Source organism: Leptosomus discolor, chromosome 1 (assembly GCF_034619465.1).
Source record: "Leptosomus discolor isolate bLepDis1 chromosome 1, bLepDis1.hap2, whole genome shotgun sequence".
Taxonomy (NCBI): domain Eukaryota; kingdom Metazoa; phylum Chordata; class Aves; order Leptosomiformes; family Leptosomidae; genus Leptosomus; species Leptosomus discolor.
In genome coordinates this window covers 103,288,989-103,315,158 of record NC_141391.1, presented here as the reverse complement: position 1 = coordinate 103,315,158, position 26,170 = coordinate 103,288,989, and the positions used below count along the sequence as shown (strand labels likewise).

General features: G+C 40.0%; 2 protein-coding genes across 6 annotated transcripts in view; both read right to left on the bottom strand.

Annotated features, from left to right (window-relative positions):
- Positions 1–365: 365 nt before the first annotated feature.
- On the bottom strand, positions 366–11,200 carry CFAP298 (cilia and flagella associated protein 298). Of its 2 annotated transcripts, XM_086477843.1 has the most exons (7): positions 11,062–11,200; positions 8,361–8,528; positions 6,476–6,543; positions 3,744–3,902; positions 3,136–3,267; positions 858–953; positions 366–757 (listed from the first exon to the last, which is right to left on the bottom strand). In XM_086477843.1, the coding sequence occupies exons 1-7, from the start codon at positions 11,198–11,200 to the stop codon at positions 647–649; spliced, it is 873 nt and encodes a 290-aa protein (XP_086333969.1). In that variant the 3' UTR covers positions 366–646. The 2 variants fall into 2 exon arrangements, with proteins under 2 accessions (XP_086333969.1, XP_086333978.1); XM_086477852.1 differs by lacking the exon at positions 858–953.
- Positions 11,201–11,820: 620 nt separating this feature from the next.
- The window catches only part of SYNJ1 (synaptojanin 1), a 66,289-nt gene continuing 51,939 nt past the window's right edge, over positions 11,821–26,170 (bottom strand). For all 4 annotated transcript variants that reach the window (XM_086477804.1, XM_086477815.1, XM_086477825.1 and 1 more), the window contains 6 exons: positions 25,997–26,044; positions 24,281–24,319; positions 24,116–24,186; positions 20,387–20,495; positions 19,320–19,540; positions 11,821–14,848 (listed from right to left, as the gene is read on the bottom strand). In XM_086477804.1, coding sequence (XP_086333930.1) covers positions 13,991–14,848; positions 19,320–19,540; positions 20,387–20,495; positions 24,116–24,186; positions 24,281–24,319; positions 25,997–26,044 — 1,346 coding nt within the window. In that variant the 3' untranslated portion in view covers positions 11,821–13,990. The remainder of the gene's footprint in view (positions 14,849–19,319; positions 19,541–20,386; positions 20,496–24,115; positions 24,187–24,280; positions 24,320–25,996; positions 26,045–26,170) is intronic.

The window sequence follows — 26,170 nt, the reverse complement described above, 5'->3', positions numbered from 1 at the left end:
TTATATAAAGCATCATGGCTAACAGCTTGTTAAACTGAAAGAGATCAATAGGTTGGCTTCCAATGTCAATACAGACTAAACCAAAAGAATGAAAATGAAGCATTCCACAAGGATTTTCATGTTATTTGTGTTTATATAAAAATATTTCCTTTAAGCAATTGTTAAGAGCTCAACTCATTTAAAAAATGATAGTGTGGAATTAGCTATGTTGAAACAAAAACAAGCACATAAAAATCACTAACTTTCACTGGATTAGCCTGGAAAAACGGATTTCTTATAAAATAAATTACCTTCTACAGATCACACCATCTGAAAGAAATGCAAGAATCAGGACGAAAGCATAAAGACCACTCAAAACAATAACAAACATTCTAGTGCGTATTTACTAGATGTATTATCTAAGAAATAGCTTAATATTTCAACATTCAAATTACAAGCTTCTAATAAAATGACAAACTTCAACAGGATTTACTCCATTCTTTGCAGAGACAAGTGCTGCTATAGTTATCCAGAGCATTGAAAACCGAAGGCCGAAACAGGCATCTGCTACGGAAGTGACAACTTCAGCTTTTGTCAGAAGAATCCACCGCACACAACACAACTCCTCATTGCAAACAAGAGTAACAACCTGAGAGCTTAAAGAGCTTCATCTTGGCCCCCATTTGATGTCTTTTACACCATGAAACTGCCTCTTCAAAGCATGGCTGTCTGCCCACTCAGCATTTAGAAAGGAGTCGTCGTCATCCTCTTCTAGCTTCTGTAAACAGAACCGACGGGTTAAGGAGGCAGCAGCGGATGTCACCTGCGGTTAGTGCCTACCACAGCACAGCTCTCACACAGTAAAAAGACACTGTTACCTTAAGTTCCTCCTGCTTTCTGTAGTAGTACAGCATCATCTGTTTTTGCTCTTCATGACTAATCAGAGGTTCACGCCCTGGAGCTCCTTGTCCTTTCTGAAAGGGAAATGATAAGTTTTATTTATGATGGCATTTGCAATACAAAAGAGAAGCTGCTATGCAAAGATAGCGAACTCTTTCTTCAGACGATAGGATTTCTCAAATTTAATAAGGTCCCTCAGGACAGGAAAATAAATGTTGAGAAACTTCTGCTGCATTCAAGTGAGAATTATTTTTTCATCTCAGCATCTGAATCATGCTGTCATTTTTGTGGCCATCGATGGAAGGTGCAAACAGGATTGAGTCTATTTTACCTAACCTTCTGCTCTAAAAGACATAATAAATCTCTCTCTGTTTTAAGGTCGTTCTAGATGTCTCATGATGGGCTCCCATCCATCTTTAGCTCCCCTGCTAATACAGACTCAAGATGGCACATGAATTAGTAAAGCAGGGAAGAAAGGCAGTTACAAAACACTACAAAGAAAAGAAGTTTTATTTGTTACTACAAATAAAAAAATTCTTTTTCCAGGCAACTGTCCTCATGGAAGAAATGATGTGCAGAGCAGAAAACAGCCGATGACAGCTATTGTCAACAACAGCAAACAGAACGGTTTGAACAGAGATGGTGAATCCTCCCTGGAACAAAAAGGGTCTGAGGTAGTTTAATTTAGCTCTCCAACCCAAGAATGCAGGCATCTCTTGTCAGATAGAAAAATCACTGTACTACTATGCACGCTCTGAAGAGGTCCATCAACTAATTAAGCCATAAGACAACTTTCCTGGGAGCCTACACTTCAATGGCTGTTGAGTTGTCACAGTATTTTTCAATCACCCTGATAGGAAAAAGAAAGCAATTCTGGTCTTCTAAATGACAAACACATAAATCACTTGACTTATCTTTGAGGAATTCCATTACAGACACCTGCAGGTAATAAGATCTGCCATAAACATTAATGCTTTCTGTGGCAGAGGTGGTCTCACTGACATGGGAGTGAAATGCAGCTCCAGAATAATTCTGAGCCATGGGTAAGAACTCAGAGACATTTGGCATACAAAAAAAAAAAAAAAAAAAGCACACTTTGAGTGTGATTTGATATATATATATACAGAGAGATACATACACACACGAACTGGGTGAGCAGCTTCTGACAAAGGCCTGAAAATGAACTGAAACACCATTCCTCCCTCAAGTATGGCATTCTCACCAGAGAGGAGTACAACTGCACAGTTGGTACAAAATCATTCTGTCCATAAAACACTGAACAGTCCCAGTAGCTTGGTGCTAATTCTGATATTGCAAGACCACGACCACTGCATGAGACAGCAGTATACACTTAATGACTGGCTTATACTGAAGCATCAGGTCTATAAACTGAGGAACAGCAGCAGATTTTCACCTCATTTTAGCTCATTACTCCAGAGGATGACTCGGACCTGTGTTCACAATTAACACAGGAGGCTTCACCGTATCTGACAACTGGGAAGTCTATTTTCTTTAAAAAAAGTTGAGCTGGAAGCTTTAGGTGAGGTGTTGCCAACAGCGCGACTGGGCGGTACAGGCCCAGCAGCTCGTTCTGCCTCCTCGCACTCAGCGAGTTCTCACCGAACACTTCGCAAGAGCCTAAGTTCAGGCTCTTCCACAACCCGTGTCCTCTCAAAGGAGATGCACATCCACATTTCCTAGGCAACTGAGACAGTTTGAGGACCTGCCATCAAGAAACTCAGGACATCACAGGCAGGAAATGCCTGAGTTACAGACACTGTCTTTCAGACACAGAGCAGACTGAAACGGGGATGAGAGGCGTCCACACCACATATGCACAAAACATTAAAACTGTTTCTTAAAGGCCAGAATATGGACAGTAGAACATCCACAAGCACAATTAGAAAAACTGAGCAGGCCAAATGACTGGGTCTGTTCAGTGCTCAGCACTGTGATGAACTGAGAGCCAGATGAGGGTTTTTAAACTTCTCAGTTTCTATTTCATCTACTTTTAAATACCTCTTTGCTGTACTTAAGAAATGGAGCAAGTAAGAGCAACTACTGACAGGGAAAGGAACTACTAAAGAAAAACTTAGAATACAATAAACTAAAACCTAAAAATAGATTGACAGTTTTAAGACACTCAAGCTAAAACTAATCTAATCCATTTTATACACCTACGGAAACTTCCCTTCCACAGAGAATTAGACAGCGAAAGGTGCATAACCTGTAAAGAAATCTCCCAGCAACACTTACTTTCTGTATCTTGACAATGATGGTTGTTTTCTCATTTTTGCCTACATAATCAGAGAGCAACTTTGTTCCTTTCAACTCCTTTCCTGCCCACCATAACTGTGCTTCTGATTCTTCTATAACTTCAAGTCCAGCCTGTGACAAATGAACAAACAAGGTGAAGTGTTGGGGGAGGTGTTGTTTTCTGCCTTTTTTCAAAACCAGAAAAATTTTCTGGGAAAATCTTTCTGGTATTCCTAACAGAAAGGCCAGTGTAATTTTACACTCTACACCTGCTACATCTTTCTCCTCGTACTAATCTGCAGCATTTTCGTTCACATTCCATTCAATCTTAATCTAACCTAAACACTTCAGGCAATAAATTCCCAATACTGGCATCAGAAAGAAATGACAAGCTATTTAAAATGAACCCCAAACTTACCTGAACTTTGTACGTAACATTTGAAATAAGCTTCATTAATCTTATTTCTAGTTAAGCTTTTACATAAACATCAGACAAAAATATTAAACAAAATTTGTCATGCAAATTAAAACAGCCTTCATTGCTAAAATGGAGCATAGCACATATTTAACCCAGGGACTACATATAATCCAAATACATTACTGCATACGTGAGTTCCCGCCAAGTCTTCTTTATCTTCAAACTCCATCCTAACGGGATCATGCGGAGGCAATCCCATCGGATACACAATCATCACAGCCCCTCGGAGCTGGTCCAATGCATCTTTCACCATCTCCATATTAACACACACATTGGCCTGAACTTGTTTCTGAAATACAGGCAGGGATCATTGGCAATTAAAAAAAATATGCAGAAAGACCTCGCTTTGTAGTCAGTTCAGAGGTTCAACAGCAGGACATCTGAGCAAAGCTAACTGGCTGCACAAAGATATTAGGAGCACAAATTCTCTCATTTGAATATTGACTTCTGAATACAACTCCACACTTTAGCCCTTCCATTTAGCTTACTTACACTGCAGGGGTGGGAGAGGAAAAAAAAAAAAAAAAAAAAAGAGAGAGAGAGAAAAGAGAGATCTTCACTAAATTGCGCAGGAGGCATTTAGTAACAAATGCCTGTGGGATACAGGCATTCAAACAAGTACACATACAACCACAGAAACTGGATGGGGAGTGTTTTGTTCCAAGCACTTGTGATAAACGAACAAGATTCAAAACAGTAGAATTCAAGCGAGGGCTAGAGAAGGGGCCTAAAACGTGAGGAAAAAGATAGAGCACACGTGAGCAGAAGAGTAAAGCTTGGCATATCGCATGACTTATCCAGAGATCTGCAAGATCAAATACTTGAGATCATTCCAAAACCTACTGCAATGGATAAGGGAAAAACAAGACGCATCTGGAAGAGAAGAAATAAAGTTCTTGCTTATGGATTTAACAGTTTAATAATTTAAGTAACAAGGTTTATAAAAAACAGAGTAAGAGAATGTTGCCTCCTTGTGGACATTCTTAAACGAGTTAACTAAGAAATCAATTGCACTTGCCAATTTCAGATGATCAACTTTTTTTTTTTTTTTAAATACACAGGCATATTCCTTCATTTTCATCAATATAAAGCGATGAACCTAACAAACCACTTCCCAAACTATCCTTAAATTCATTCACCAATGAATGGCAATAATTTGGGGAGCAAGTCAGCACACAGTGCGGCAATTTTGCAACTTTTTATTGACAACATAGTACATAGTTACAAGTTTTACCCAGGAAGACCTGCAAAGTGGAGACCAGATCTGCAGGTATATTTGGCTCAAGAAGAAAAACTACACGTTATTAATTTCCTCCCTATTTAGAAATACAACTGATGAGATGCAATCCATTAGGAAAAAAAAAGTCCATCTGGAGAAAAATTTTTACAGTCCAGAAGGTTTAATCTGAAACGTCTCTCATTTTGTGTAGATTTTGCTGTGACTCAGAACAATTTGGCCGAAATCCTGCTTCAATTCAGGAAAGGTTTGCTGCAACTCAGCACACTGGAAGTGCTACCAGGCAACAGGGCAGCTCCTCTGCTTACCTTCACAAGGCCTTTGGAAATATTGAGCTGCTCACTCTAAATGACTGATAGGACACGGTTATCAGCAAAAAAACAGCCAAGAAGGCCAATTTAAGTGCACAGACAACACTAAAAAAAAACCCCAACAGTAACATTATCTATTTGCATAACTGGTTTAAAGCTGTTTTAAAGTTCCACGCATACCAATTCCCAGAACTGTAAGGGTGGGGAGAAGAAAATTACTTGCAGATGTTTACAAAAAAAAGAAATCTGATAATAAATATGACTTAATTTATGTTTCAAAGTAATACGAAAGCTGAGACACAACACAGAGCATCTACAGATTTGGTAAAGATGAATAACTGAGACCATAGTCCCACCAGGGCATACCCTCATGCTTATCTTTAAACACACAAACTCACTGGGACTGAACATGAGTTCAAGTACTTGTAAAACCAAGGCCTATTCTACGAGATTAGAACACATTTTCCAATTAAATCTACATAAACCTCAAAAGACTATGTTAACGGGCAGAAGGTATTTTAGTCCAGGAACATCACAGAATGCAGTTAATTTTTCACCAGAAAACACGACAAGCATTCACCTTAAGAATGCATCAATAGCAAATTAAGAGCATGTGGATAAAATTAAATGCGATTTAATCATTCAATGTGGTCTCCGCTGCCAGCATTCACTTGGAGTTTAATATCTGATTCCTTAACTTGTTGAACTAGCTTGCCAAAAGCCATTAAGAAAATCATTAACAGAAATGTCAGCTTTTATTAGACTATTCACATCACTTCATGATATTACTCAAAAATTGTCAGCCCTTTGTCCACATTTAGCCTGTACCCAGGGCTAAACTATAGCAGCTGCTCTATCACCCAACAGCCCCTCACCAGCCAGGGAGAGGAATCAGGAAAAGGAGAGCAGACCTGTAGGCTGAAGTGAAAACAGATTTAATGAAACACCACCAATACCAACAAGGGTATATACCATGTTATACTCAGCCAACTAAACACACAGCCATCAGAACCAACAGGAGAGCCACCCTCGTGAGCCAGGAACCCCACAGGAGCTCCCCTCCCTCAGCCAGCCTTCCCCCTTTATAATGACCAGACGTTATGGTGTGGGCTACACCTGTAGCTAACTCAGGGCAGCTGCCCCGGATGACCTGAAACTGCCAGCGGCCTGCCCAGCATGGCTGGCCTAAGATTCTATCCCAGACAAGCCAGGACACCCTTGCACTGAAAAAAGTCTATTTTTATTTAAGCTGCCCAACTACATAGCAGGTATTAAGAAAGTCCCACATACCACATGCTCCTTCAGAAAACTTACCTTAGAGATTAATGCCTTGGCTTCCTCTATTGTCTTCTTTATAACTTGCTGCATTTTTTCATTTGGAGCTAAAAATAAGAGACACATATTTAGCCTACACTTACTATAAAGAAACCAAGCAAATGACCTATTCAGGTTATTCTCTACTGTAAGCAAATGAAACATTGTTAAATCACAAAGCAAGAGTGACGCTACTAAGTTGCCATATATTTACCAGTTTTACAGTTCATTGCTGTATTTCTGACTCACTTAAGAAACAAAACAGTATTTCTCATGGGAGAGCCAAACTTACTTTTCCACAAAGACACTTGACTGGTATCTGGAACTTCATTTGGGACAAAAGTACTGAGTAGAAAGCAACAGCCATAATCTCATACTCCCCAACCAAAAACCAAGGCTGTCTTTCCCATGCCATGCTTAGCGACTGTTGTGGACTGTATTGGCAGATGTGCTTTAACTGGGGACAATGGCTTGGGATTTTCTTTTTTCTAATTAAAATCTCAATCTAACATCAAATGCAGTTTTGCAAATACAATGTGCATTTCATATCATAGTTATCTATTTTAATTGTTATAAAAAGCCTCTCCTGAAATACAAAAATCCAATTAAATCATACTCATTCACAGCTGAACACTTAAATGCATCATTTGATGGTGTTCGGTTTGGCCCACATTTACACACTGTTCCATAATATAACTTTGATAATATTACAAAGCCATCCTCCTACTAGCAAGTAAATGCCAGAGTACAAATACAAGTAAAAGTGGTGCTGTCCTCATGTTAAAGTCGCTTGCAAACTTGTACTGCAAGGCCCAACACTGCTAACAACCATGCCAAACAAGACAGGCTTTGCCCACAGGCCTACGTACAAGACACTCGGCTTTTTCTCAGAACACAGTTGGGAGGGAAAACATTTAGCTAGAATATAAGCTCTTAATCAAATTCAGCAAAGGCTTAAATTTGATTGGGCAATGTGTTGCGTTAGAAGAATTATTTTCCCCAAAATAAGACACTTGGAGTAAGCTGTCTGCATATGACAAGACTAAGTTATTCAAAGATTAACTGAGCTGCCCTGCAACTGACGTCTAAAGGGCTGCTGACCCGGCAGGGGCTGTCAGGAGCACAGGAACAGGCAGCAGGGCGACAATCGCCATCTCTTCTGTTCACAGTCCTCATGCTCTCGACTGTTAAGTGGTGCTCAATACACATGCCAAGTGCCAAGGCAAAACCTCTTGGCTGGAGTTGCAGAAAGACAAAGCGACGGGAGTGAGTTCAGTAAGTCTCAGTCAAGTTGAATGAGAAAAAAGAAGAAATATTAGACAAACAACCTGTTAATAATGTCTCTGAGCCTCTGGAGAAAAACAGTCCTCAAGTATACATTTACAAATGGGGAGAATAAATTGAAGTGCAACAGCCAATCTTGCTTCTGATAATCATTTACTTATCTTTGAAGTTTACTTCCAAGTACTAGAGTTGCAAAGTTAAACAGCATATGTGCTTATATGATGAGATATACTACAATTTAGGCTTTTAAATCAACATCACACCAGGTCCTAATCCAAGACAGAAGATTTATGTATGTAACTAATAGTTTAGCCAATCTTTTGTGAAAACACGCTCCTGAAACAGCTACTACTTAACAAATCTACAACTGCTTTTCATATAGTTTATTTATAGGATGATTTTTATAATTAGCAAATAAACATGAGCCAGCTAACATGCTGGCCTGAAATCAAATGTATACTTAGCATCTACCAGTTTTTTTCTTCGTCCAGGACAGTGAGGTAAAAGTGAAAGGTTCAGAATTATGGTTTTTACATTCCTCATTATATTATAGATTACCTGTGCCTGCAGGGAAAGCAACAAACATTTACATTTGATTTACCGTGTCCATTTCTTCGCCCAATTTCATCCTTCTTGAAGACACTCCCACCACTCGGCACACACTTTTCTGCCCACTCATCCTTCAACTTCAGTTCTTCGATTTGCTCATCTGTCAGTCCTTGCATATTATACGGCAAGAAAATACCATGCTCTGCCAGCTCCTCCATCTCTTTAAAGTGTTTAAAGAAGATTAAAAATTGGTGTTATTGAGAACATACAATTTACAAAAGCCTCTCATATTATGTACATGCAGGCAAACCTTACTCCTAGCCTCCAGTTTTCAAAGAGCTAAGCACATGTAATAAACAATAAAGTACATAAATACAAATATATAGATACATATGCTGTAATTACATTACAATTCATACATTTCACGCATATATTAACAATGTAACAGACAACACAGTGCAGGTATGCAAACCTGGATGATACTTGCTGGCCATAAACTTTTACTTTTTGCTATTTCCTTAGTCAGCTTTAGCTGACTGCATATTTCTAAGTACTTTTGGGAAAGCAACTTTTTTCAAAATGGAAAACAATTTTGTTGTTATACAGTAACTAATTTCTTTGCAGTTGAGAAAACACGTAACTGTACTACCTACAGATTTGTCCATACTACATCTGAGCCAGAGAGTCATTCACACCCAGTATGAAATAAAAAATAAACAAAACTCTCAACAGTAGTTTGTCTCATTAAGAAACAATGGTCCAGGATAATTCTAGCTGAGACAACATTGAGGTGTAAATGCTGGTTACCAATGCACAGTCTCACACAGTGAGAACAGACAGCGTGTGGATGCGGTTTCCTAACCCTGCTACCTAGCCTGCAGCACCTGATCCACAGCCTGCAGGCTATACTCACAACTTCCCCCACCACTTATCCAGCTGTCAGCCTACTTTACAGCATCCTTTCCCTGAAGGCCCTCCAGCCTCTTCACCATCACCATGTTAGTTAAACCATATCCACCTCACAACAGGCACACCAGAAGTACCCCAAGTCCCAAGAAACGTCAATCCTATTTCCGTGGCTGGGAATATAGGCACCCACGTGAAACCAAAAAGGTCAAGACTAAATTACTACTTGTCCTGTGGGCAACAGCAACGGATCCATAGAAAGAGTCAGTGCTGAAAATACAGTAACCACGGTGTTTGCGTTGAGGATTTTTGTTTATTTCAGATCAGCCTCAGTGTGGTCTCATACACTACGTATTTGTGGCTGGAGCACATCACATGTAGAGGGGCTGCACCCTTCAGGTCACAGAACTGTGGGGGTTGGAAGAGACCTCTGGAGATCACCTAGTCCAACCCCTCTGCTAAAGCAGGTTCACCCAGAGCAGGCCACACAGGACTGCATCCAGGTGGGTTTTGAATATCTCCAGGGAAGGAGACTCCACAGCCTCCCTGGGCAGCCTGTTCCAGTGCTCTGTCACCCTCAGAGCAAAGAAGTTTTTCCTCATGTTGAGGTGGAACTTCCATGTTCAAGTTTGTACCTGTTGCCCCTTGTCCTCTCACTGGGCACCACTGAGAAGAGCCTGGCCCCATCCTCCTGACACCCACCCTTTAGATATTTATCAGCGTTAATAAGGTCCCCTCTCAGCCTTCTCTTCTCCAGGCTAAAGAGCCCCAGGTCTCTCAGCCTTTCCTCACAAGAGAGATGTTCCAGTCCCCTCATCATCTTCATAGCCCTCTGCTGGAGAACTGGACACAGTACTCCAGATGTGGCCTCACCAGGGCAGAGTAGAGGGGGAGGAGAACCTCCCTCAACCTGCTGGCCACACTCCTCCTAATGCACCCCAGGCTACCAGTGGCCTTCTTGGCCACTAGGGCACATTGCTGGCTCATGGCCAACCTGGTGTCCACCAGGACTCCCAGGTCCTTCTCCACAGAGCTGCTCTCCAGCAGGTCAACACCAGCCTGTACTGGTGCAGGGGGTTATTCCTCCCCAAAGTGCTGAAGGGAATCTCAGCTCAGGTGCTCCCAGTCTGATGAGCAATGCAAATCAAAGTGAGGCCACAGGGACAAAGAGTAGAAGTTTTCCAAAAGCACCTCCCGCATTGAACTAAAGCACTAAATTAGACACACCCAGTGACTCTCCATCCCACGGCAGGTGGATGCCTTGCACCAAGCACGCACTACGCAAAATGAGGATTTTGTTCCACATGCAGGGTACATGTAGGCTGCCCACAAAGGATTTACGCAGCCACTACAGGACAAAATGTGCTGCAGTTCAGTCATGCAACGGATGACTTTTCAGTCATGTCCAGCGGGAAACTCAGAGCTGTATGGCCCCCCCAAAATAAGGACTACTACCAGAAGGTGGGAATTTACACGTGGTTTGGCGTTTTTGGTGGGTATTCACTGTTCTCTTAGATTTCGGACAGGATGACTAATCTGCTGCTAAACTGGGATTTGAGAGCTATTTCTTAACTTCTGCCAGCACAGAACTCCTGCGAGGCCGCAGCCAAGTCGCCCCTCAGTGCCGCCCCGCAGCTCCCGGCCTGTGAGCCAGCGGGGCACAACCACCCAGGGGGCCGCGCAGCTCTCCGGCCCCGGCCAGCCGGGCTCCCGCCGCTCGGAAAGCGGGAGTTCCCCCCGACCCGGAGCTCCGCACCCGCCGGGCCCGCTCCGGCGCACGGGGAGAAGCCAGCGCCCGCCGTTCGCCGCGGGGAGCGAGGAGGAGGCGTTGGCGGGCGGGCCGGTACCTGAGCAGAGGCGCTGCACCTTCAGCCTCCCGTTGTAGATGCGGGCGACGAGGGGCGCCAGATCGGCGAGGCGGGCGCTGCCCGCCGCCTCCAGCAGGAACTGGCTCTCGTCGCCGCGCTTCACGTGCAGCCGCACCATGGCGGGGCCGGGGCCGGCGGCGGCGCCGCTCTGCGCCTGCACGGGGAGAGAAGGAGGAGGAGGAGGAGGAGGAGGCGGCCGTTAGGGCCGTTGCAGCCGCTGCCCGCCTCCCCCCAGCAACCGATCCGCGTCCCTGGATACCGGCGTCGGGAAGGGATGGCGGCGGGAAGGCCGCGCCCGGCGCTTCCAGACCACCCTGAGGGCGCGGCGCCGCCCGCACCGCTGCTGCCGCCACCCCCCCCCCCCCCCCCGCCCCGCCCGAGCGCCCACCGGAGCCGCCTGCGACCGCTCCTCTCCCCCGGCGCCGGCCCTGCCCTCCGGCCCGCGGGCGCTTCCGCTTCCGCCCCTCCCGCTGTCGTCATCAGAGACGCTTAAAGGGCCGGCGCCACGGCTGCTAGCGAGCACCGCCGAGGGGCCCCGGGAGGTACGTACGGCACAAAGAGAGAGAACACGCGAATCGGTCAAGGGCACGTCTGTTTATTTCGTGAACGCACCACCGCCTTCCGCAGGGCAGACCCGGAGCGTGGCGCGCCACCGCCGGGGGAAGGCCGCAGCCACCAACGGATGGCGTCGCACCGACGGAGCCGTTCACCACAGGGAGCACAGAACTCACGGGAAGGTGCTGAGCGCTGCTAACTTTAATTCTTAGCGTTTTCAGAACTTCTGCTAGTAGTTATTTTCGTTAATACACGTTACAGCGGTTAGCGATACGCACACACACACACACACACACACTATATTTTTGGAGCATTTCTTGTGATCTTTGCAGTACTTGGCTGTTAAATCTCCGCAGTCCTGTAAAGTGTAGAGGTGCTGTATACCAGGTACAGTTTATACAGTAGTTTTTAATCACTGTAATTAAATATTCTACAAAGAACATACTTATCATCACGTAACTCCCACTAGGAAAAGGTTTCTCCAAAAAAATTGTTCTGCTAATGTAAGAATATACCAAAACACCAATCACACAGATGTTTAGAGCAACAGTTTAAAACAAGGTAATTCACATACTGAAGCACAAAGACTATAGTACCACTGCTGTTTAAAATGTACAAGTACTGTGTAATGACCTGAATGGAAAAAAGCACAATATAAAACTCACTATTGTCACTTCTCTATCCAACTGCAGCTTATGGCTAACCATATAAAGTTTAAAGGAAGAGTAGATTATTTCATAAATAATGTTTTGATACCATTTAAGAATAAAAAGAAAAACAACCCAATCCTGTCATTGTGTATTTTGCTACTATAAATGTAACGCTAGTATAGTGTGTATCAGTCGCTGGTTTTTGCAGAACCAGTACAGTTTGTTCGCAAGTAAGCCAATGCATGTAGGCGTGTATTTGCAGTCCCCCAAGAGATGACATCACCATGACACATTCAGCTTTGGGTGAAAGTACGCAGCTGCATATAGGAGTTGTGTCCCAAGACACTGTCAATTATAAGGAGCACTGCAGGGTTTTATAGCACACATGAATTGAGCTAAGGAAACCACGTATTTTACACTGCCTCAAGATAACAACATACCATATTTTATGTGATCTCATGTAAGCTTTAGAAAATCAGAAAAGCACAAAGAGTTGGGGGTTTATAGCACAGTATGTAGAACTGTGACTTAGCCTTCACTAGCCTCAAAGCAGCACCGCACAGACGACGGTCCCTGTCTCTGGGCGAGGAGGAGTCACCCGTCTAGTTTTAACTGCAAACGCGACAGAATGACACGGTTCAGCTCAGACGATTACTGTTCTCCTGTTTTCTTTGAAAGTAAGATTTTAAAAATACAGCAGTAAGTCTAGTAGGTGGGGACAATGCTGAGCAGACAGCCCAGTCAGGCAAGGTGACTTTCTCCTCTTCTGGCGCCGTAACATGGCTGCCGATTCCCTCACTCAGGTCTTTCTATGGGACAAGAAAGCCCTCCCACTGTGTGAAAGAGGACAGTGGGACAAGCCAACTCCAATACATCAGCTGCAACTGGTAAAGACTGCTTTGTATCTTGAAACACAAGGGGAATTTTCTTTTTCCAGAGGTTGAGGGAAAACTCATTCTATCAGTTGTTTCCAATTTGTGGAAAAATATATCCTTAAATTAGTAACGAATATAATGGATGATACGGAACAATTACTCTGAAGTAATGCTAGTGAGTATATGTCACAATAGGATTTAATAGCTGAAATGTACTGACACAGAAAATTAGAGTCAAATACTGAATATATTAATACACAAAGTTTTGTTTGTATTTTGAAATTATACTATTTTTGTTGTGCCTCAAATTCAAATATAAGCCTTACAAATACCCATAGCCTCTGTTATAAATTAAACAACTTCTAAACAATACTTGTCAACATTCAAATCTCAATAAACTTTGGCAGCTCTTTGGTAAATACTTATAAATATCAATTAACAAAACAGTAAAAAGGGAGTGGGGAGGCTACCAGCAGGGAGCCTTTTTTTTTTTTGTTTGAAATTCCACAGAAGGGAACAGAAATGAGAGCTCCCTAAGCAAAAACTATTTCCAAGACTGGTATATTTTACTGAGATTAGTAGCTCATCCTTCTTTTCTCTGTCTATTCAAATACTATTACATCGGGATTTTCATATATTTCAGACAATTTTTTGTGCTCTACCATATATACATATTCGAAATGTATACACAAACAATAGTGGCTGTTTATGAGTAGTGTTAAGTTTCAGTGCACTTAATTCATTATTGCACACAGAATAATCTCAAATGCCCAATTATTCTACTGGATAAACTTAGCAACAAATACAACCTCTCCTATTTTTGAACATCTATCTTTCTGTAAAATCTTGTGTTGGTGACACCTTAGGTGCCAAAGAAGTGAAAGGATCTGCGGGGGATCTGTTGCTGGTTATTCTCGACGGTACAGGAGGTGCAGGTGGTCTTCTCGCTGGCATTGTATAGAAGCAATCAGTAGAACTTTTATTCCAGTCATTATCAAAGTTCAAGTCTGAACCAAGAAAAGTATTTTGCTCAGTGCCCAGCAAATCTAGAGATCCAGCTGACTCCCTGGAATTGATTTGCTTAAAATCTGGAACACTTTTAGATGGCTTTAGCTTTATGTTGAAATACTCCTCCTCCTCATCATCAAACGTTACCCATCCTTTTGGCTGTACATTTTTTACCATGAGAGATTTACTTCGCAAGCAACAAGTGTTTTCAGACGCATCAACAGAAAATACAGGCTTGCTTGTGTAACAGCTGGGGGGATCTGGAGAAGGGAAAGGATTGCAAGCGGCACGTCCTTCTAGTAAACGTGGTGTTACTTCAGACTCTTGCGTTTCCTTTCTAAACGGGTTTCCAGCATTAGGAGTTCTTTCAGTGAATGGATTTGTGCAGTTCAGTCCAGTAACAAATGGATTTGGAGAGCTGCGCTTATGTTCCTGGGATGTGTTAAAGGTTGGAATAGGAGGCATTGCTGGCATGCAATTTACAGTATTCAAAATATCAGCATTTCTTTGTGTTGCTGAAGGCAACTGTATCATCTCCTTTTGGTTTAACGTCGGAACGGGTGATGTTCGAGCAGATGTCTGCATCTTTGACGCAAGCAGCTTAAATGACAAATCTTCAAAAGGATCACTGTTTAACTGTGTTTCAAGTTTAGTGCCGTGCGTCCCATTTGTTTTAATCTGGAAAGAAAACAAGGTGCTTAGTCATCACGTGGCTGGCCGTTTTAAGATTACTGCTAACTCCCCATTTCTCACTCTTCTATGAGAGGAAAAGAAGCTCCTGGGCTCAAACTGAAACTTCCATATGCTTTGGTCGTAACTTGCACAATGCACTTATAGCAGAATGATTGCCTCTTTTTCTGGAAAACAATAACCCTTAACCCCTCTCTGAAGAAACGCCTACTGTTGTTGTCGAACACAATTTTCCCCCTTGTTGGTTGATGCAGCTTGAATCTACTTCATGCAGGTCAGAATGCTAGCCAAAAGCGCTAGGGGACATTGGATAAGAAAATCTTTGAGAAACTTGGGAAATGATGCTATATTCTAAACAAGTGATAACCCAGCACAAATATGAAATAAAAAGCTCTAGGTTTCATTCTTTGAGAGTTTATAACAGTGATGTTACAAGCAATATTTAAGCACCACAATGAAAGGAAAAATTAGTGTTATTAGTATATGCACTTCAGACATTTCTAGGTAGACATATGCATCTGTAGGCATCTCCAGTGCTTCTTGACATGTGAAGGTACGATCATCAGTTTATAATATTTTAAAATGGCAAGTTATCATTGTTTAGAATAATACCAAATGGAGAAGACAGAGTTTTCTCCATAGAACTTCTCATCTTTTAAAAACAAAGTCTTCCTGTTTTTATAAATGTCTTCAAATAACAATGCAACTTTTATACCTCGTAACAACTGCCCAAAAAGGTAGAATATCTACCTTTGTTCAAGTCATCACACTGGCAGAACAGAGCGTGGAGCTTCGTCTTGCTAAACGAATGCCAGGAATTAAGCTTAAGTTAAAACAGCTTCTGAGAATTCAAATTTCACAAATTTGTCATTTTGACACATCACCCTAATACACCCAAATAATTTGGATATTTAGCATGAAAATTCCATTAACTAATGCTTTATTGAACTAGGAAGCTAGCTAAAACCATCAACTAAAAGACAATATTATTATAGCCTAACCTCAATCTTTAAACATCCTGTTTTTACTGCATTTATTGTGGATACTTTGAAGCATGTCTCCACATATCCACTGCCTAAGCAGCTATGCAAAAGTAGTCTACAGGCTTTAGAGACTCTTAGGAATAGTAAGAATATTTTAAGTTTTCCCCCATGTATCCAGCATAGCAATTTCTTCTAAAAAATTGCAGTTGTAGCTTGAATTGGTTGGCAGGAGAAACGAAGTATGCTGGCAACAATGCATTTGCTCTGGTGGTTTTTTTTGAAACAACAATGTTGGTTACGTGCATCCCTGGAACTACTACATCAAGAGAGTTTCTAAAATAGATGAGGCCCCATGTTACCAAACCATAGAGTAGTTCAATATTCATATTTTTATATGTATATAGTAAGTGTTTTGGAAAATAATATTAAACAAAGGCATTGAGTAACTGAGGGGGGAAATGTAAAAAATTCAACTGTAGAAAGAATATAAATCACATGCAGCTTGGCACCAGCTGGTTAAGTCCCATGTTCATTACCCAAGCAATCAAAAGTACATGATCCCAAAGAAACTATCAATCCCAATTGCTCTTTATTGCGAGTAAAAATTTGCTCTAAATAATTCTGGAACCAAATGCTTTTAAAATTATGACAAACAGTATATTTTACTTTGGGCAATAGTAAGTTCTCTGTTCTTTGAGAAATGTGAAACATGGGGTTTATTTTGAAAAATCAGCTTTGGCAGTGCAATTGCATCAGGATTTATTTGTTTTCAAGAGAAATATTAACTCCAACACCTGCTCATTTTTTTCCAAATAGACTGAGACCAGGAGATTCAGCAGTGACTAAGCAACATACTTGAGGTTCCAATTGTTTCACAAAAAGAAGATGAAGCAAAATATTTCCTATGGAGCTAATAAATACAGTTAACAGTATCCATTTTAATTGCATTATGAAAGGAAAAAGCAAACTATGGTATGACAGTAAATTCATTAATGCGGACAGGTGATTTTTAACATGGATGAGACTGCAGATGTATGAAAACAAGATTCATACATCTTTTCTGCTTGAATAGATGGAGACCACATAAAAGATTGGTAAATAGTCAGATACCTGTTACCCTGATGGTTGCTCCTGCTTGTGAAAGAGAAACAGACATCAAAGGAAAGAAAATTAGGAAGAAAATCCAAGTAACAAAAGCAATCTCATGTTAAAAATACTTCAAGTTTTCACAAAGCCATTTTTTCAGATATAAATACAAACCAAAACTAGTTATTACAAGCTATACCAAATTTAAAATTTTTGTTATATTCCATTGTGAGACTTATAAGCTCTACCATTAAGAATCAAAAAACCAGCTCAAGCCAATTCTAATGTTTTTTTCCATACAGACATTCACTGTGCAGCTGATTGCACTGTTTTTTGAAGACTGATTATAATAATGTGACTATTGATGGTCTAATTCTAACCATCCATTAACACAATCTCATTCTGGGAACTGTGTTGGTATGACGACTCATCTATAGTAGCAGTTTTTCAAGCTGAAAAAACCCATAAGGCTTGTCATTCAGTCAAAACCCAAAATCTCCTTAATTTACATTAACCAACTTTCTTTTTTAATGTATTGCTTGGTAATCTAGAGAGTCCTGAATATTGACACTGTATACAAGAAATTAATTTTATAAGGAGAGATTTAGGTTCTTAAATATCACAGTCAAGCTTTGAATCAAACAATGGGCTTGGAATCCACTACCTCTCAAAAGACTTCATATTTATTCAAAGACCTTTTCTCAAAAAACTTTGTATTTACAAATGATAATCAAGACATGAAATAAACATAATTTAACTAAGCTCAAAGAAAAAAAAAAAGAAAATGGAAATAAAAAACCTAAGCTGGCGACAATAAGTGAAGCTCAAATCGGGCCTTCCTTGTGATTGCACAGCCCGTGTTAATCACGGAAATCCGATTGCAGGGAAAATTATAGCTCCCTGAACTAGTCTTAAACTACCTGGTTTGGATATTGTTAACAATAGAGCCACAGCACTACACAGCTGACAAACCTGTTTACAGGGGGTTCTTTGGTATATTTTTGATTGCTGTGTATACACACAGACAAATGTCATTTTCATAATCATTTTGAAAGAACTGCTTGCCCCTCTTTTACAAAATGATCAGGGGTTAAACTACATTTAGAAGGTGCGAGGCTTTCAGAAGTGACACAACACGACCTGTTTCTATTCACAAAATTGGTATGTTCTCAAGTACCGTAATGCCTCCATGTATATTCTGGCAACACTTTATACTTTCTAACAAACTACAAAAAGTCCTGATATTCTACCTGTATATTCAAAAATATCCTCCCATTTTTTGGCCTAAGTTTCCAAACCGGAAAAAAGTTAACAGGCAGAGAGAGAAGTTCAGCAGAAAGAAAGGAAGAGCATTTAAAGATTTTTTCAATTAGAATTCAGAATCAACTGGCTGAGGACTGAATTTGGCTGCTGCTTTGTGGTACAAAATAGTATTAACTAACTGCTGTAGTGAAAGTGGGCTTCAGATGTAGAGAGAAGGTAAAATCCAAAATACTGATGAAAACTTACATAGTCATAAATATCCACAGCTGAGTTTATGTTTAAAGAAACCCGAACACCAGAAAACAAAACTACAGATTTACTCTTGGTAAGAAGTGGGCACAAATCCACCAGCTTCAATAAATCTGTGCTTTTATTCATGCAGTATATTATCTGGCCTAGCACCTGATACTCTAAAAAATAACAGCACTAGCCTTTAGTGAAGAAGTTTAGCTTTATGTGTATGCAAAAAGCACTGAAAACCTACTTCTGCATTTTTTAAACAGCCACAAGAAACTATGTCTTTTCCTAGAAAGAGGGTTGGGGTTTTTTTTTAATAACACTCTAAATGGTCTGACAGAACAGAATATTAATGTTACTGTATTACATTTTCAGATTATTTTTATATGTTTCTGTATTTTATTTGTCACCGGGGAACGGGGAGAAATATATTTCTATTAAATATCTATCCATATCGTTTTCCTGTAATGATTTATCAACATATAGCACCACATCATGCAATCTACAAAGCTTACTGTATAATCAAAACCTATGTTAGCTAGTTATTATACAGCTTGTCATGCATGTGTCATTATAAAATTAAATTTCTTAGATGGAGTATTTTTCCATACAAAGTCATCAAATGGCAACATAAAGCTGTCCATAAGTTGTAAGCCTGTCATAAGAAACCTTAAGTTAAATGTTTAGTATTTAAGATGTTAGTTATTCATGGACAATACATAAGCAAGTATTATCCTGCTAAAGCCTGTTGATCTTTGAATCCAATCTTTTGAACTTTATATTTGTTTTTTTCCTGCCTTAGGAGTTTCGTACAAATCTGCAGCATTCAGTACAAGCTGTGTTAATTTAGATAATGAAAAAACATATATACAAGGGGTTTTTTTACTTACTTGCTGCTGCGAAGGAGCAGATTCAGAAGGCAAACTGTGAGATGATCGGCTACGAGGAGGTGGTTGTGGGGGTTCCAGACTTTGTGGGGCACTTGTCTGAGATGGATGTGATGCCACAGGTATCAGAGGCTCCTGCATCCTTAGCACAGGCGGTTGCTGAGTGGTGGGCTGAGCAGGTCCAGCAGCCTGAGGCTTTAACGGTTCAGGAAGCAACGGTGAGCCTGCAAGTATATTTGCAGTGGTTTTCATTGTAGAGAATTGTAATAGAAATCTTAGGAATGGCATGAATAACAACACATGGCTGTGGAAGCACCAGGCAGAACTGCAGAAGAAGGGACTGTAAGAACAGCAGGTGTTTGTGAAAACTAGGCTAGAAGTCATCAAAAGTTCAGCATATCTCCATTAAAAATTATTACTATAAATACAAAATAGAGACCAGAAACCGTGTAATGCTTAAATGTACTTCTGTTGCGTTTAAAAGTATTTTGGAAGTCACTATTATAAAATGCATATTTTTCTGTTAATACAATTAAAACACCCCTTTATCTTGCAGTTTAGGAAGGGGCTTTGAGAGTCAAACATAAATACTATTCCAAACATTATGATTACAGAGCAACCGGTGCAGAGAATGGTCCAGTGATCAATACACACGGTAGGACACACCAATGTGCTCAGACCAAAACACAGGTGGAAGCCCCACCCCTGGAGACATTCAAGGTCAGGCTTGACAGGGCTCTGAGCAACCTGACCTAGTTAGAGATGTCCCTGCTTACTGTAGAGGGGTCGGACTAGATGGCCTTTAGAGGTCTCTTCCAACCCAATACATTCTGTGATTCTATGATCAAAGTTTCTCTTGATAGCCTGAAATCTATGGGTCTAGATCTCATCTGACTGCTGTGTAATATCTTACAATACTTGTGGATGATTAACAGAAACTGCCAAATGTTACTACATTTGAGAATATCCATTTCTAGTGAAAACCAAAGACATCTGTTGAAAACAAAGCATTCAAACTAGAGACTTGACTGAATAGTGACATTTGTATTCAACTTCTAAAGTAAACTTACCCCTCGGTGGTTCAGCTGGTTTGGTCTGAGTTTCAGGTGCTGGTCTTCCCCCAGAGGGACGGACATGGCTTTGTGGTGCACTAATAACTCCAGCTCGAGGTGGAACAGTCTGACATAATAATTGGTAAAAAGACAGTATTTTAGTTCTACTTTGGATCTGTAGTCATCTACTGCTAAATGATTCAGGATGATTAGGACTCTGTGAAAAACAAATTACTTGATAACAGTTGCTGACTAATTTTTATGCACGTATAAAAGCAAAGAATATATTCCCAAAACATCATGAGGATTCCATTCAAAGCAAAGGATTTTTACATCAGTCTTCAACTTGATATAAATATTTACCTGTGCAACAATGTTAGAGACGCCTTTTATTTTGTTAGTATTAATAAGTTAATTTTACCTAAGTCTGTGAATTGTTGTAAGCAACAAAACCAACAACAGCAACTACTTAATTTGGAAATCTCGTAAGGACACATTGATAACCCAGCATCAACGCAGACTGTAGACACCATCTACCTTTCTGGCTATAATTATAGCCTGCCATTTGCAAACAGCAGCTACACTCAATTTTATATAGTGAAAGTCCAAGATATGCGTACAAGACCATGGTTAGTTCTTTTCTCTGAAACTTATGTTTGCTAACTGTAAGGCAGTTATTGCTGTTCCTCAGCAAACGGTATTAATGAAACACACGTTCTGCCTTATCTGAAGGCTGGAGTCTTCCCAGACTTGTTGGAATAGAAGTTAATATGCTGGGAACAAAATTTCTCTCACAAAACAAAATGTCAAAGTCTACATCAGTATTTAAAGAGAAACAGGAAACTATTCCAGATTACAACTGAAGCTGAGTGAATTACACACCTGAAAGCTGAAAGTAAAGCACTAGAATAAAATTGCAACATTTCAGGGAAAATAAAAGAATCATAAGGCAAGATAGTTTGTAAGATTTGTTTCCTCTAAAATTTTGTGTACTCAGTATATCCTGTCAAAATCTTAGTAACAGTGTATGTTCTAGAAATGGTTTTCAGAGCAAACTCTATTACACAACTCTCTACACAAACATGATTTAAAAACAAGCAAAGAAACTTCACTACAAAACAAGAATCATCCTTGATCTTACTTTTACTAGATATATGTGCTGTACTTTGAAGACTTTGTATAACATCTGACTGCGCAACCTTATGCTTGGTTGAGTCCATTTAACACCTTTCTAAACGCTTTAAAGCACCTAACCTCTGAAATACCTGCCATCCCTTTAATTGCGAAGACGCATTCAGTTACTCCTTTCAATATTCTGAAAGTGGGCAGAAGGATGATCGGATTAAATGCCAAAATACATTAACATCCCATCCCATCCCCCCCCCCCCCCCCAAAAAAAAGACACGTCAGAAAGGAGCAGAGCAGAAACAGAAAGGAAGGCTACACTAATCCTCAGGACCACGCAGTGGGAAGCAGCACCCGCCGTGGCGACTGTCCCTGGTCCTGAAATCCTCGACCTGAACTCCTGCCCAAAGCCCAACCTGAGACAAGGAAAGCAGCAACGTCAGTCAGGAGATCCTAAAAAAGGGCTGGGCTAAGGCTTGAAAAGCCAAGCAGATCTTCGGAGATGGTTTTGCAGACCTTCTATTGCATTGGTTTCGTTGGTTTGTTGGGGTTTTTTTTTTTGGTTGGTTGGTTTGGTTTGCTTGGGTTTTGTTTTGTTGTTCGGTTGTTTTGGGTTTTTTTAAAGAAAATCTCAAAGTCTGCAAAGGAAGAGATGCAGTCAGCTTTGTCTTATCAAATTATGCTGGCAATTGCAGCACCGTGGCTCTTTCTAGAAACTGGCAAGCAGCTCTAACCGTACGCCAGCCTGGGTGTCGAGAAGCACAGCACAAGAGAACAGTACTACTTTTTTTTTTCTGTCTTGATAACAGGAACAAAAATCCTTGCACTTATGTCAGTTCCAAGATACTGGTGGAGTCTCTTCTGTACATCAGATTTTTTAAATTGAATTATTTTGATTTAGAAATGGCAAATCCTGTGCTGGCTCCAGATTCAAAAAAAAAAAAAAAAAAAAAGTGAGGCACATGGTGATAAATGAATACATTCTTTCCTATGCATACCAGGTTTTCTTTATCCAAATTTTAGAAGACACTGTTTTACATTTCTGGGACAATAACAAAAAAGTGCGAAGATCAAGAACTGTTCACTGTGAGAATCAATCTCTTTGACAAACATGAATTAGCAAAAAGTGATTTCAATGGTAGCTTTCAACAGTAGTTTTCAGTGGTTTCAATACGGTACAACAGTACAACAGAAATGGCAATAGTCAGATACAACTGCTTTAAACTCTACAAGAACTCTGATATGTCTGCACAGCTGGCAGAGTTCTTTTGCTTCTTGCTCATTTAAAAGGTGGAAAAGGACTCTACGACCTTTTATAAAACAAATTTATATGGATTTAACTTAAACTCTTGTGGTTAGCTGCATCTTAAATGGCTTCTTCACAGTTACTCTTTTTCTCATTCTCAACTGGTCTATCACTTGAAAGAAAGACATGGAATTAAAGAAGAGGTGTCATATTTGTAGATAAGTCAAAAACCTCATCAGTATCTATCCTGCTGACATTTATGCAAGCAGAATGCTTTTTAGCCTTACTAAAGAGTCGTATGTGTGCTCTCCATCTTGTCAGTGTCATTGTGAACATTATCCCAATGAGAAGAGCAAAATGCCTTAAGGAAGAAAAACAAAGTTCATAATGACCAAGAAACTGATAAGAAAGAGCCAACTTTTCCTGCTTTTTAGTCTATAAAATGTCCAGGTATAAAGAGGTACGATCCAAGTCAAAGAGCCTGGAACTGCCACAACAGAGGGAACAAAGTAAGCACAAGTACTGTGGTTGATGTAGATAAAAAAAGAAAAGTCCTTGATGCTGCTGCAAAATTTCTCCTTGAAACACGCTGCAGAGTCTAAAGAATTATCAACAAACATTACTATTTCTTAGCAATTCTTTAAGAAGACCTATAGCTATTAAAACACTTTCTCCTTCCTAACACAAGGCTCCTAACTTGCTGCTGCTCAAAGAAATAAGGCAGATGTCTTCCATCTATTGATTTCTTGCTGGTAGTGAAGCATTCAAGCATCCATAAATCCTTCATTCACTTCCTGCAGTTCAGTTCCACAAATAAAAGAATGAAATGCAAAACTAATGTTTGTTGATTTTTTTTGCTGAAATAGTTGAATATTTCATTTTTACACGAAGACCTTTATCAAAATTAATTTTTAAAACAAGGTATAAAATTCCATTGAGTAATCAGCAATATAATACATCAACTGCCTATATAATACATTAACTGCCTGCAAGCAATTAACTGCCATCAGGATATACATTTCAGCACAGAAGATAATACATTTTATCATACCAAATCAGCAACGTAGTCAACAGGAACATGTAATACAAAGAGTAACTTTGCACTTTGCAGTTATTTGGAAGCAGACATAAAATGTGGTAGTATTTGGGAGCCTATGAAGTGACTGCACACAGTGAAAAACAATAAAGTCATGTCCAGTATATGTATTCTGGAGTATTTTTAGTCAACAGGCAAGAATTGCTGAGGGAATTAACTCATATAAGCTGCAAAATGACCAGTCAATTTTGACGTTTTCTTACATCTGTTACGACTTACAAAAACCCACCACCAGCTGTAGAAACTTAGGAGGAAAATTATTTTAAGACAGAATACCTACCGGTCTGGTTGTACCATATCCAGCAGTTCCTGCGCTTGAAATTCCAGTTGAAGGTGGAGGCTGATTACGAACTGGAACAGATATTAGAGATTGCTGACTAAGAACATATTTCAAAATCAACTTCTTTCTGTATTATAATTAGTACAAAGCATGTATCTGTATTACCTAAGTTATCTTTCCTTTGTGTCCCAGGACTTTTTTGGGCTTTGAAGCATGGGAAGAAAAATTAGATCACCTTTGTTAGTTAAGCTACAAGAGGGTATTATATGGCAATGGTACATTATCACTAATGGAAATGGGAGCAAAAAGACATTAGTGATTTTTTTAAAAGTTGTTACATATTAAAGTCTAGCCATCAGCTAAGCTGTTACCCTAGCACACCCTTATCCCATGGCACACGAAGTAATTTGACCCTTCTAATTACAAATTAAGTCAAATCACCTCCTATTTGTTGCAAGCTAGACGCACCCACTTGTACAGGTACCCTGCGTTCTCAATCGTGCTAAAATTTCTTTTCTTTTGTAGTATACTCTGCAAATATTCTAACAGCAGTCTTAAAACAAAAAGAACTGATGTAACATGCTGATTCAAAAAAATCATGTGATCAGAAGAGTACATCTGTAATTATACATGGCTCAGCAATCTACAGGGTCTATATCAAAGTTCCTGAACCTACTCTCTCTGTTTATGGGATAAATATATTACAGCACCAACCTCAACATTTACATGCTGATGCTAATGACAACCTTGTATGCAACATTCAAGTTGTGAAGCGCAAGATAGGAAAAAATTACCTTTACCTCAGACAAGTGCACAATTTCTAACAGGCAAAGAAGTTTAGGATTCTGGCTTGTGTTTCTGGCTTGCCTATTTCCCAGGAAGGTAAAATCACCATGTCAGTTACTGTAACTGGAAGGAATACTCTGTGGTACATAAGACACTTTGTTTATCAAATCGGCTTCCAGTTGTCAGACAATCCTGCTTTCTTAGAACCAGTTAGAATGGGTTTCTGGGTACAGTTCTCAGTAATGCGACTTGTACCCTGTGCAACCTGGTGCCAGTTTACCCTACTTTGAGCAGGAGGTTGGACTAAATAACCACCAGAGGTCCCTTCCGACCTGAACTGTTCTATGCATATCGTGATTTTGCCCATTTAAAAAAATGAAACAGCAATCTAGCCAAAATTAATTCTAGTATACAGGAGGAGATCTTGACTGTGACTATAATAGGACTTTTATTGCCATACCTATATTTGCTACAAAGCAACACATTCCTGAGTGGATAGGAAGAAACCCAAAACCGTGATTCTGCTGACATGGCTAAAACAGGACCCAATCAGCACTATACGCACATAGTCCGACTAGAATAATGCAAGCGAAAAGTTTCTCATAAATGTATGTCATACATTTAGGTATCAGAATCAAAACAGCTACACTGTGCTCTTTAGAAAGAGACAGAATATTAAGTTAGACGTTAAATAATTTAAATGGAAGTTCCTCTCCCCAAAATATATGAACATATGTAGTCCTTTATGAAACATTAGGCTTCCTAGATTCCTGATCTAGTTATAGGTATAGTATTTACTCTAGCAACCAGTCAGCTACAGCTTCCTCAGAGTCAGCCTTGAAAGTGTTCTTCTTGATTAGTGCAGTCTAAGTTTTCACTTCATTTTTCAAAATTGAGACTGCCTTCTATAACAATTCACACCATCGCTGAAAAATGGGAAGCAACTTGGGTGTCTGAAAACTATGTTAAAAAAAGAAGACAGATCCTACACAATAAATACCTTCATGAAATCACCTTTAGTATCACAAGAACAATAATATTACTCAGGTATTAAATTAGAAATCCATTTCTAGAATACAAAAATTGTTATGTTACCTTCTACTTCTCTCCTAGCTACCCCAGGACTGGGAGGAGCTCCAAGACCTTTTCAGAGAAAGAAGAGAAGCTGTACATTGCATAAGAAAAGCAGTAGATTGAGAAAGTAAAACCAGAAAGAACACTGCCACAAGACAGCTTTACATAATTTAAAAATGACCTAACTAGATTGTA